The sequence below is a fragment of the Protopterus annectens genome, chromosome 7.part1, assembly GCF_019279795.1.
Source record: "Protopterus annectens isolate FY-2018-M chromosome 7.part1, PAN1.0, whole genome shotgun sequence".
Taxonomy (NCBI): domain Eukaryota; kingdom Metazoa; phylum Chordata; order Ceratodontiformes; family Protopteridae; genus Protopterus; species Protopterus annectens.
The window spans coordinates 402,373,013-402,387,381 of record NC_056740.1 but is presented as its reverse complement, the minus strand read 5'-3'; the positions used below and the strand labels follow the sequence as shown (position 1 = coordinate 402,387,381).

Here is a 14,369-nt window from a genome sequence, read left to right as displayed (position 1 = left end):
GCTGAAATAGAAAGAAAGAAGGTAAGAAATGTGCCATTGCACCTCCTCTGTTCTCACCAAGCTGCATATTTGTGTATGTACGTGTGTGTGTGTGTGTGTGTGTGTGTGTGTGTGTGTGTGTGTGTGTGTGTGTGTACACAAGTTAAGGAAGTGGGTATGGAAGTTTGTGTCAGCCCACAATGACATTTTATAAATAAGTACACAGAATGGAGGAAACAATATTTAATGGTAGCAGGATGCATTAATAAGCAAGGAATGAAACTCAGTCAAACAGCTCCAGTTTGGCTGAAACAGTGGCATCTAGATTTGTGCATCCCCTAGTAAATGCACTGCACCCCACTCAAGTAAATTGCACCATCAGAGGATTACTGAGAACCCAACAGCACAAACATCATGAACGATAAAGCCACAGCCATATTGCATCAAGAGGCTGTGACTGTGATTATTTCACTGCATCAGGACTGAGTCAATAGGTATGTACACCACAAAAAGGATTACACTTAATATGAAACTTACAGAAACATCTCTGTCTCGGAACAGGAACTGTCTGTTTAGGTTGGACCGTTCAATGGAATCCATGTCTGTTACTGTAATGCAGCCACCATCTTCTTTTGTGGCTAGGCCAATCATTGCAAAGTTTTTCAGTAGCTCACATCCAATTGCCCCAGCACCAACCTAGAACAGAAACAGGGAGAATAAAATAAAGACTTTGGCATAGATTATTAAATGTACAGAAAAGATGCAGGATCTTCAGCAACAGAGATAAGCAAATTAGACATTGCACTTTCTCTTGGGATCGGCATCTCAAAGTCAGACTGTCTGTGCAATCATACCCACACTGGTACTGTGAAATATAACATAAGATATCTGGGGAAACAATATTCTTACTTTAACATCACTGGCAATAACAATAGTCTCTAAAAAGACTTCCTCCATCTCACATTTAAAGTACTTCTGCTTACTGCACATAACTACTTTACAATGTAACTAGCAGCTGATGAAGAAATTTGTCATACCTATATTACTAAAAGAAAGAAAATAACTTTTTTTACTTTCAGTTTATACACATATTACTAAGGAGAAATTAAACTTTTTTACTTTCAGTTTATACACATATTACTAAGGAGAAATGGAACTTTTTACTTTCAGTTTATACACATATTACTAAGGAGAAATTCAACTTTTTTACTTTCAGTTTATACACATATTACTAAGGAGAAATGGAACTTTTTACTTTCAGTTTATACACATATTACTAAGGAGAAATGGAACTTTTTTTTTTCAAAACAGGTTTATTGTTTTAACATATAAGAGAAATATCATAACAATTTTATACAAGTAATTAAAAATAGGTATTATTATAATATTCAACAAAACAACTAAAGTATTTACAAAGACATCCACTACAATCAGATCAATTAATTAAACTAAAATACCATGCTATTGAAATTAAAATTTTTTTAACAACTTTTGTAAATTATCCCATACAATAAAATAAGATGTTTTTCTGTTTGTTCTAGTCCTAATTGTGTTTATTTCCATATGGCACACTATATTCATAACATTTTTAAATTCATTGAACGAAGGAGGTGTATCTGAAATCCAATTTCTAGTTATTATTTTCCTAGCCACTGCTAGAATAGACCATAACAAGGGAAGCTTAACCTTTTTAACACTTTGAGGTACAGGTGTGTTGAATAATATAAGATATTTAGAAATAATGAAATTATCTGTAAAAAGAGCCTGCAAAAATTCATTAATTGACTTCCAGTATTCTTTCAATTTTATACAGTCATAAAACATATGAGCCCAGTCAGCATTAATTTCTACATTACATCTCTTACATAGATTATCTTTATTATTTATTTTATTCATCATCAAAGGTGTATAAAAAGATCTATGTAAAATTTCCATGTATAAAGTCTCCAGACAATGGAAGACGTAGTTCTATAAGCAGATTCCAATATATATTGTTTATCTTGTTGATTTGGTGGGTCCCCATTAATAGAAGTGAAATAATTCCAGTATGAATCTACATTGTAAAAAGTTTCTTGTCTGATAACTTTATGTATGTATGAAAGTTTACCTTTATCAGAAACTTTATGTTGTAAATTTAATATCAAGTAATCAATCAGTGTTGGAATAGATTCTTTAACAGTTATAGACATTAAATCTATTTTATTAATGAGATGTTGTCTAAAGGTCTGAACCTCTAACCAGCAAGTTTCTCTTAGATCAAATTCTTGTTTTAAGAAATCTAGATTTTTAACTTTATTATCAGATATCAACTGATACCAGTACTTTAGATCATTATCTATAGCTAAATGAGTTCCTTCAGAAGTAGATGACAAAAGCATACCCTGAGTATACATTATAGGAAATACAATAAAATTCCATTCCCTATACTTAGGGTGCATGAATATAAAGTTATGATAACTAATAATAATATTTAATGGGTAACAAACCATATGTTTAGGTGTAATAGGTGAAGTACAAAATTCCTTTAGTAACCATAACATGGAGTTATTTACAATCATATTTTTATGTGTTAAGGAGATTTTCATGAAGTGTATACTAATTAGCTCCCAATAATCTTTCCATTTTGTGACATATGACTGATCTATTAATAAAGTAATAACTTTTACAATAGAAGAGATAGTATATAAATTAAAGTCTGGAAAAGAAATACCCCTTGAGACCAGCTATTAGTATGTTTCTTTAATGCAATCCTAGGTCTATTAGGTGCCCATAAGAAATTTAACATTAGTGTGTTCGGTTTCTTGATAATTATTTTTGTAGGTGGAAGTATTATTGATTGTATTAAGTATAAAATCTTGGGGAATATTATCATTTTAATAATTGTAAGTCTCTCCTCCATAGTAAAAACATATTATTCCAGGTATTAAAAAGATTTTGTATATTAAGAAAACAGGTATTATAATTATTATATATAATAGATTTAATATCTTTAGATAGTATTATACCTAAATAAGTTATCTGGCCTGAATTGGGTACATATTTAGTAAAATCACTAATGAGAATATTTTTTCGTATATATAGGTAGTATTTTAGTTTTTCTTCATTGAATATTAAACCAGAAATACTTTTAAAATTCATCATGTTATCAAATAGAGACTGTATAGAAGAATTAGATCCTGCTGATGTAATTAGAACATCATCTGCAAAAAGTTGAATTTTGGATGTTGTATTTTCATCTATTTCAAAACCCTCTATGTCAGTACTGTTTCTGATCAAATTAGTCCAAGGCTCCATTACTAAAGTGAATAATAGTGGAGAAAGTGGACATCCTTGTTTTGTACCTTTAAGAATGGGTATTCTTTGTGAAACATATGTTCCTACCTTAATATAAGCCAACGTTCCTTTGTATAAATGTTCAATTAGATTTACAAATGCATCCGAGAAGTTTGTGCACTTCATTAAGGTAAACAGATAGTCCCAGCTTACTGAATCAAATGCTGAACTTATATCAAGACTAATAAGTGTTAAATCTTTCTTTTTCCTATTTGCAAAATCTATTAATGTTAAAGTTCTTTTTATATTATCAAAAGTATTTCTATTTACAATGAAGCCTGTCTGATCTATATCTATAATGCCGGGAATGATTGTCTTCAATCTATCAGCAAAGATATTCATAAACATTTTATAATCAACATTAAGTAATGAGATGGGCCGATATGAAGAACATCTAGTTGGATCTTTATTAGGTTTTAAAATTGGCGAAATAAATGTACATTGCCAAGATGGGGGGGTTATTAACTCAGTTTGGGCCAAAATAAAAACCTTATGTATTAATGAATATGTATTTTTAGAAAGGATTTTATATATCTCTGGTATAATACCATCATTACCCGGTGCTTTGTTTGATTTAAGCTTATTTATTTGTGTAATAACTTCTGTATATGAAATACTCTTGTCCAATAGTTTAATCTGTTGTTTATTAAGCTTTTTATTCATATTTATGGTTATAAACTCCTTTATTTTATCTTTAAGTTCCATGTTAATATTATTATGGTTAATTTTGTGAAAGTGATTTCTAAATTCATCTAGTATTTCTGGTATACTAGAAACATTCTTCTTTTTCCTTAGAGAAAAGATTTCTTTGATATGGTTTTGTTTATTCTACCTTTTTGTTTTATTTTTAAGTCTATGTAAGTATTTGGGGCTTATTGAATAAGACAAAAACTTGTATTTCTCTAAAGTTATTTTAACTTTATGAGTTAAGGTTTCTTTGTATTTCTCATTTAGTTTGTTTATTTCTTCAATAACTTTCTTGTCCATAATATTTTCTTTATTATTATGTTTATAAGAGTCTAGTTTACTTTGAATATCTAACAATTCCTTATCCCAAGATTTCCTTTTATTATTATACCATCTGATACTTTGTCCATATAGATATGATTTTAAGGCATCCCAAACATAAACAATGGAGACTTCAGGAGTGTTATTTATGTCTAAAAAATGTTTTACTTCTGAAAGTATATATTCTTTATAATCTTTTAGTTGAGTTAAGTATGCTGGTATCCTTTTGATCTGAACATTATGAGTATTTTTATCATGAATTCAAAACAATTGAATTATGATCAGATATAGGACATGAAATGATTTTGGAATTAATTAAATCTGTTACCATCTGGTTAGAAATAAAGACCCTATCTATTTTTGAATAAGTTTTGTATCTGTTAGAAAAAAGGTGTATGGTAATGATTTTGAATCTATCTGATTATTAATATCATTCAAATGATAAGAATTAGCAAAATCCTTTAAATGTTTTGCATTAGATGTAATTCTTCTCTTTCCTATAGTGGTAGTATCACTTTCATGTAATATACAATTAAAGTCACCAGCTAAAATAATATCTCCTATAGAGAATGATATGATCTTATCAAGATGATGTTTCACTGTATTAATACCAATTCCAGGTATCCAATATACATTAATTAAAGTGTAAGTCTTCCCATTAATTTGTATTGTAACCATACAAAACATTCCTTTGTCATCCTGATAAGACTTAATGGTTTTAGGAATGGGCATACATTTATTCCATAAAATAGCCACTCCTTTTTTTTCTGAGTGTGCTCTGAACTAACCAATACTGTATATTTGTTTGTGGCTAGTTTATCAATATCTTTTTTCAAGAGATGGGTTTCTTGTAGGAAGACTAAGTTGGCCTTATGTAAATTAATGTATCTTATTAGGCTTGCCCTTTTACATGGATTATTCAATCCATTAATGTTTAAAGAAATTCCTTTTAAAGATGTCATTTGGCATTTTTAAAACTTAAGAATCTTATGATCAAAATTACAAATAACAAGATAAGTAATGTTACATCTCCTCCTTTAGGTGTACCTTTAAACATAGCTGTATTTATTGAATCTCTTATGGGATTTCGTATAGGATTCAATTTTGTTTGTAGTGACAATGAATGTACAAAATATATTGTGGATGTCAAAACTATATACAAATAACAATGAACAAGTGAAAATAATGTAAGGATTAAACCTTGCATCAAGCCTGGAGTTGTAAACTCCAACTTAGAGTAGTATTTACCACTCAAGTTAACCCCCTACCCTAAGCAGCAGTACGTCAGCTACCACCATATCAATTTAATACTAGTTATATTTAACTGAAGTTAACAGTTTTCAATTCAATTATCTAGCAAGACAAGACTACACATTTGGTAAAACAGTGTCATATAAACTAAAATAAACCTTTTTTTTTTTTTTTTTTTTTTAAAAACTGTTCATACTACTATATACATCCATGTAATATAAAACACTTGTATGCAAATAGCATTCAAATAATCTTGATGTTAGAAATCAAGAGGAGAGAAAAATAAGTTCTAACATTCATTTAAATCAAAAACTTTGGCTAATATGATTCAGACATTACATATATTAGGATGCATCTATTTTCTGTCATGTAAATACAGTTAAAAGCTTCCAAAAAAAACTTGAATTGCTTGTATATGAGCATTTACTCAAACTCATTATTGCCAATAGAATAAAATATTGTATTCATAGAAATTGTTATAAATCATACTTCATAGTTAAGCAGATTCTCAGAAACATTTATATACATATCTACATACACACACATACACACACACACACATATATATATATACATACATACACACACATATACATATATATATATATATATATATATATATATATATATATATATATACACATGTATACACACACACACATACACACACACACACGCACATACACACACACACATACACACACACATACACACACACACACACACACACATACATATATATATATATATATATATATATCTGATCTCACTGAGTTGTATCTTTACTGAGCACTATCTTACATTGCTGTCCCTTCAATAAATCTGTCTGCTTTATACAAAATAATGCACAGCAAACACATTTTAGTAACCAAATTTTACAAACATGCTATACTACTGCTTTAAAATATATCACATGACAATTTCTTCCAGTATAGAGTTATAAAATTATTTATGCTTGTCAATCAGATGAATTAAATGAGTTATAGTAATGTATATGTTTGGGACATAGGTTTTTAACACATATTATTAATCTGCTATTCCTGTATCTGTGCTGTGTCAGTGTGATATCTAGGTCAAAGGTGAGACCAGCTGCTTTCAGCTTCTCTGTGAGAATTCTGAGAGTTGAAGCTTTTGAAGTAGCTCATGGACACTGTGCATGAGACAGCCCACATCCCAGATTGTCTCTCTTAACATTTTGGCGGGAAACTTATTAAAAACTAGTGACAAACATTCATTTAGCAGTGTAAATGCATCTAAACATGACAAAACCTTCACAATGCATTCTACAGGTTATTACAGACTCTATGTAAGTGAAATCAAGCCCAAAATTATTAATAAGTAACAAAACTCAACATTTTTGTCCCAACTCAACTCCTATCCTAATCTTATTATTTACTGTGTCTATATGATCAAAAGTATTTATATATATTAATAAAGAAAAGAAAAAGAGAGTAGAAAGTAAAAGGGTGTAAGGCAGAAATAAAAAAAAATGTAAGAGAAAGCTATAATAAGTATATACAATAGAATATTACTTACTGTTTATATTAATAGAGTTAAAAATAAAACATATTATTTACTATTATTTAGTTTTAATTATTATTAGTTAAAGCATGACAGATTATTTACAAACAAGCATAAGCAGTGTAATCAAGAAAGTATAATTAGTTAGTGTCATTCCTGTATCTGCGATGTGTCAGTGTGACATCTAGGTCAAAGGTGAGACTAGCTGCTTTCAGCTTCTCTGTGAGAATTCTGAGAGTTGAAGCTTTTGAAGTAGCTCATGGACACTGTGCATGAGACAGCCCACATCCCAAATTGTCTCTCAACATTTTGGCGGGAAACTTATTAAAAACTAGTGACAAACATTCATTTAGCAGTGTAAATGCATCTAAACATGACAAAACCTTCACAATGCATTCTACAGGTTATTACAGACTCTATGTAAGTGAAATCAAGCCCAAAATTATTAATAAGTAACAAAACTCAACATTTTTGTCCCAACTCAACTCCTATGCAAATCTTATTATTTACTGTGTCTATATGATCAAAAGCATTTCTATATATTAATAAAGAAAAGAAAAGAGAGTAGAAAGTAAAAGGGTGTAAGGCAGAAATAAAAAAATGTAAGAGAAAGCTATAAGAAGTATATACAATAGAATGTTACTTACTGTTTATATTAATAGAGTTAAAAATAAAACATATTATTTACTATTATTTAGTTCTAATTATTATTGGTTAAAGCATGACAGATTATTTACAAACAAGCATAAGCAGTGTAATCAAGAAAGTATAATTAGGAATAGCATTTGAAGAACATATAAACTTTTAAAGGAAAAAAAAATGTATCAAATTACTGACCTTATTTTCCTCTTCAGAAAGAGAAACAAGTTAAATCACAGCTTGCCATTAAATCTCCAGATATTTTGACTAGTTATGAAACAAAACATTTCTTTGCACACAGAGAATAACTTTGATTAAATCTTTACAAAATATTTGTTGCTGCTTGGAAATGCAGGAACTATTTTTAAAAAGATTAATATTAAAATAAAATGATGAGAGAGAGAAAAAACATAGTACAAATCATTTGTTTTTTAGTCTCTTCTTCTTCTCTGAAGTCTTCCATGAAGTTTCAGTTGCCAGTCTCTTTAACGAAGGACTAGCCCATTCCATTTCTTCTATTTTTCCAAAATCTTATTTTTTTGATAAACAGTAAAGCAGAGTCTAAGTCATCGAAAATTTTAGGACCATCAGGAAGGAAGATTTTAAGCTTGGCAGGAAACAGAAGGTATGTTTTAAACTGTGCTTTTAAGCTCCCTTATTAGTGGCAGAAAAACTTTTCTTTTAGCTAATACCATGGAAGAATAGTCATTGTCAAAACGCACAGTTGTTTCATTAATCTTAACAGGAGCTTTAGCCCAAGCAGATTTAAGAACCATCTCTTTATCAAAAGATGATAGAAATCTAACTATAACTGATCTAGGATAGTTTTTGTTAGAGTTAGTATTAGCTATAGATCTATGTGCTCTTTCGATACCAAAAGAGAATGCTTCTGGTAAATCTAAAGTTTTAGGGAGCCATGTTGTTAAAAAAGAAGTAATATTGTTACCTTCAATATTTTCTGGCAGTCCAAAAATCCTAATGTTATTGCACCTAGATCTATTTTCCAGGTCATGCAGCTTTGTTTGTAAATGTGTATTTTGTTTCAGCAGAAACTCAATGTTGATTTCCTCTTCTTGTATTCTATTTTCCATGTCATTCACAGCTTCTTCTATGCCTGTCATCTGGATCTTCTGTTGTTGCAGGTCCATATGTAACAAGTCTATTTGTTTTGTAGTTTTTTCTATGAAAGTGTCTATTTTAGTATCCATTTTATCTATCTTAGCAGTAAGTTGCTGGACTATAATTATCAGAGACTGAATTTCTTTCTTGATGCTGTAGTCTTGAGAATTTGTCTTACTGGAACTCATTTCAGACTGATAAACTGACAGGAAAATTTCCAAAGTAATTTCTGACAGGAATATTATTAAGATTTCCTTTCTTTTTTAGATATAGTTCAAGAACTATATAAAACAAACATATTTAGAAAGAAAATTACTTCAAGAATTAATTTTTTAAGTAATTAATTCCTGTCAATGTAATGAAATTGGAGGAGCTGAAGAAATCTGCTGCTATCCTGTGTTCATCCTTGGCCACCGAGAAATGGAACTTTTTTGATTACACTTTCATTTCCCTCATTATACTTATAAACATTAATGACAAATTGGTGACTTGCACTACAGTCTGTTTTTTTCCCTTCTTCCCTCCCCTTCTTGCAACAGCACAGTATTCATGTCCAAACCGCACCCTATGAAATTGTCTCCTTGCAGTCCGCCTGTTTATTTCCTCGCTAGTCCTCCTCTTCATCATTTTGATCACTCAACACCAGTTTCTGGTTTAAGTCCAAGGTATTCTTTATTTTTCTCATCAATTCCTGGGCTTTTTTTTCTCTCAATCATTTTCCTTTGGAAACTGGAAAGTTCTGTTTATGGGCTATGCCATTGTCAAAGGAATGAGAAACAGAATCCCTCTCAATTTGCTGGCTCACTTTTTACCACAATTTTTTTTATTTCCTCCTTTGCCTGTTCTGCATCCAGGAATGTCTTAATTCCTTTTAAAAATATTCTGAAGACAGCTGGATATAGCAACTTGAGTCTCACCCTGCCTCTCGACACACTTTGATTGCAGGGATAAATTCTCTTCTCTTCTGCCTGGTGTACAGCGAATAATCATTTTCCATGAACTCTCTGGTGTCCTCAGTTGATAAATATCGACCCTCTGCCACAATTTTGTCAGGAGCAGTTCCTTCTGCTCATACAACTCCATCTTTATTACTTCAGGTCTTGGGTTCTTTCTCATGACCATATTTTGAGCACACACATTATGTACCCTTTCATTAAATCCTACTGTAGAACATCAGTCCAGTTGCTTACTTGTGCTTTCATAAAATGAATGCAATCTGTTCCTTTCAGTTTCTTTGGTACAGCAGAAAATCTCAGCTTTACTCTGTTTACTCTGTCAATTTTTTTTAAATAGCTCTTTTTGAGAGCCTTCACGTTCAGCTGGTCTTTCCTTCATTTCATCCTCTGGTTTCTGCAGTTTTTTCATCTCATCTGAATAGCTGCTTAAACTATCTTCTATTATTTCCAGCCCTTTGCCATTTGGCTGTATGTACTTCTCCAGTGTCTCACTTATTTTAAACACATCTGAAGGCATTTGATTTATTTTTTCTCTAAATTACTGGAACCCATCTTCTGTACTAAGGCTGAAACTTGAAGTGCTTTTTGCTTTACAGCTGTGAGTCTCGTCTTTAACAGAGGTTTTCTTCTCCTTTTATAGTTAATTTTCTCTTACTTTTTACAGATTTCTTTGTTAATGATAACCAGAAAGTGTAGTGGCTAACCAATAACTTGAATTTTACTCAGATAAATGAGTTTAGCTGACAGCTTTCAAAAGTTTCTGTTTTCACGCTGGGAAAGCTCTAATCACCCTGTTGATCAATGTGCAGCCATCTTAGAAGTCCTCTGTTCAGACAGATTTGGTCTGAATGTGACTGTGTTTTTTTTTTCTGTTGCCACTGGAAATGGGGAATGTTTTCCTTTTACAAACCTTTTTTTCCTGGTATACTTGCTTTTTGGTAATTAATATGTAGGCATTGGTCAAGCATTTCACCGAGTTACCTACAGCCCATTTTATATATGGGTGTTGACATCTGTAATGTCACCATTAAGACATTGAAACACTGCCCACGTTCAGAGAATTACACCACAGCAAATGACATAAAAATAACTGCTTTTCAGGGGGCAAGCCCACATCCTCTGCTAATTATATATACTAACTCCAAGATCACACAATCCCCAGGAAAAAGGAACATTTCTGGGGATTGTCAATCTTCTGTACAAAGTGACTGTCTGTTTCTGTTGACCAAACGGTGTCAACCAAACAGACATCAACATTGTGCACAATCAACAATAGATAATAGCCACACACACACACACACACACACACACACACACACACACACACACACACACACACAGATAGATAGATAGATATAAGCTCACACACGCGCACACACAGATGCACATTTATGTGGTTGAGTTTGTTAACCAGGAGGTTTGTCTTTCAGTCACAATGTAGGTCAAATGGCAGAGGCATGTACATATATAACATCTGAGTGCATAAGATATCAGAAAATGTGAAATATAGCAGAGAGACAGACAAAAATATTATGGAACCAAGTGAGAAAGTCTATGACCAAAATCAGCAAATCACTGCCATAACTTGGATGCACTGCTACTAAACTATTATAAAATTCTTTCTAGACTGAAGAATGACTAATCCTGCAACTCTGCTTGAATTCTGATTTTATAATAATAATAATAATAACAATAAATCAAACAATGTAAGGCTGAAGCAGGATTCAGTGTAGGCGCAAATGCCTATGTTGTTTTGTGCCAGCCTTAGCTGTATATGATCAAATTACTTGCTTCCTGTTTGTAACTCACTGGGATGAGTGGTAAGAGAAATGGGGTGATGAGTTACATGCCTAAACGCAGTAGTGACAGGACCTGGGTTGATATGAACATGTCCAGATAGTATTATCAGGAGGATTTAGAGCCATGGTTTATGAAGATATGTATGAAACGGTACTCCTGAGGGTGCTAAAAGTACACTTAGTATCAGCTGTCTTACCATCTTTCTATTGCAGAAAAAGTAACGGTAGGAAAGCAGTTGTTCTGCTGAACTATGTTTTGTTGTGCAGTTGTATAAGTTGTGTTTGTGCAGAGGGCTGCTGGATGTTGTTGCATAACAGGAGTGTAAAATATAAGATGTTGGGTACTGACAAACAGTACGATAGTATGTATTTGAGTTGGAATGTTACACTTAACTGCAATATAATTTGTTCTGAAAATTCACTTGAGAGAGAGAAATTAAATGTTTTGCTGAAGCAGTCTTATTTTACAGTAGGACTTGTCCCTGTTTTCCAGTTTAAATGTACATAGTTTGGACAAAATAGCTGTGTTGAATGTTTATGTTTAATTATATGCAATGGGTGTTACAGAAATGTAAAGTGGAAGTTCTCAGCTCTTGTTTGTGTACTACTAGATGGTTAGCAGGCTGAAATGTTGAATTAGGTATACCTGATCAGTATGTGCGCTCACAGTATACCTGATCAGTACGTGCGCTCACAGTATACCTGATCAGTACGTGCGCTCACAGCTATAGCTGGCTCAATTATCACATAGTGCCATTCTCCGCTGGGGCACCCCGCAACTATAAGCTGAAGAGAAAATCCAAAACAAGCCAGCCAGGTATAAATATGGTTACAAGTACGTATAGCTTATAATGGCAGAGTTACAGTCATGGCTCTGACTGTTTCATAAAATAATTATTTCACTGTACTACACATAATTTTCAATGCCCACACCAGCTACATAAACAAGACACTGTAAATGCTGTCCTAATTAACCAAATGCAACTCTCTCAGATGGGTAAATAAAGCATATCAATGTATATTCAAGGGTGCAGCTCACTTTTAATGTATATAGGAGGGCTACATTCAGGCAGAGATACATATAAACAAACACACACACACACACACACACACACACACACACACACACACACACACACACACACACACATTTATTTACCAAATTATTTAATTTGCTATTTCTCACACAATCTGAAAGACACAGCAAACCAGAACTACAGCAAAAAGTAGCACACAGCTGATGGAATAACTACTACTGCGTACACCTTCTGAGAGACCAGAGTTACAAAAAACAGGGGGGCCCAGCAGATAAGGAAGGGGTGCATTATCCGATGAAGGTACAGCACTTCTACGTACCAGAAAATATTTCTGTTTCCCCAGCTTTTTCTGGAAGTCTGCACCAAAGACTGCAATCTGCCCATCGTAACGACATCCTCTCTGAAAAAACAAACAAACAAAAAAAATAATAATAACAGAAAACTGTATTAAAGGTGCAAAGGAAAAAATTTAATAATTATAAGTTCCTTTGCAGTCAATCTAAAATGTTTATGTCAAAAGGGTTTTGTCATATCAATATATGGGTGTAAGACAGCCACAAATAACATTCATGAATTACTCAGGATATTCTGATCTGTACTATTTACTAGGAGTGCTTAAAGGAACGTTAGCAACCTGCATCAGTGATGGCCTTATAAAATTATACCTCAAAACTGTGAAGAAAAGATAAGGGGTGCAAATACAGACAATGTTTAACATCTGCCTATTCTCAACCTATTAAAATTCAGAGCTACTTTCACTATTATTTACCCCCAGACAGAAAAGGACATGCTGTCTTTTTAGGCAGAGCCTGGCTAATGAGCATCAGAATATGGCAAGTAACAATGTAGCCATTTCCAACCTTAAACTGGACTACATCAAGGTGTCTTCAATGCCAGAAGTCTAACAACAAATTACCTAATCTTGAGGCTTTCCTGCAACTTGACCACATCCACATTTCTGTAGTTATGGTGTCTTGGTTTAAGTGTAAAGACAGCATTCCCGCCATACCTGGGTTTTGCACATACTATACATTCAGGCCTGTTGGAAACCCCGGTGGTGTTTCCATGTTTGTTAAGGACCACATCACCATTAGACAGATTCCCAGAGACACACAGACTGAACCCACTGAGCTCCAATTTACTATGGATAAGAGTAACTGTCAAATTATAACTTGCTATTGAGCACTCTCCATGTCCCCTAATGACCACATAACATTCCTCTAGAAACTAGCTATTACTAAAAGTGCTATCATTTTGGAAGATTTCAGCTATCCTCTCAATAAACTGCTGCTCCTGTGCCTCCACATCTAGGTATGCCCAGTTTCTTAGACTTGATAAATAAAATTTCTTTTGATAGATTGTTAACAAACCAACTAAAAGGACATAATATTCTTAACCTGATCCTAACCAATATAGCCACTTCATGTATCATCCTCTAATTTCTCCATACCTTAAGTCCGATCATAAACTTGTAACCTCTTCTTTCAAAAATCTCTGAACTCCTACATTCAATAATTCTGAATGCAAGGCTTTCAAATGGACAAAAATCCTCAGATTCTATGGTAAGCTATCCAAAATCACTTGTGTCATCACCAGAATGGACAATAACATATCTGCAATTTATACAAAGGAGTTTTATTCCCACATAGATAAATGCCTAGTAATGGCCAGCCCTGCCAAGTGGTCCACCAGCTTGAATAAATTCTATAACATGAGTAAAAAAAGAA

The 14,369-nt window shown here is 32.5% G+C and overlaps 1 protein-coding gene across 2 annotated transcripts in view; it reads right to left on the bottom strand.

The window, feature by feature from the left end:
• LOC122807796 (ubiquitin-like modifier-activating enzyme 1) overlaps nucleotides 1–14,369 on the bottom strand; it is a 2,541,412-nt gene that overhangs the window by 1,912,705 nt on the left and 614,338 nt on the right. For both annotated transcript variants that reach the window (XM_044078854.1, XM_044078853.1), the window contains exons 12-13: nucleotides 12,962–13,042; nucleotides 517–675 (exon numbers count right to left, since the gene is read on the bottom strand). In XM_044078854.1, coding sequence (XP_043934789.1) covers nucleotides 517–675; nucleotides 12,962–13,042 — 240 coding nt within the window. The remainder of the gene's footprint in view (nucleotides 1–516; nucleotides 676–12,961; nucleotides 13,043–14,369) is intronic.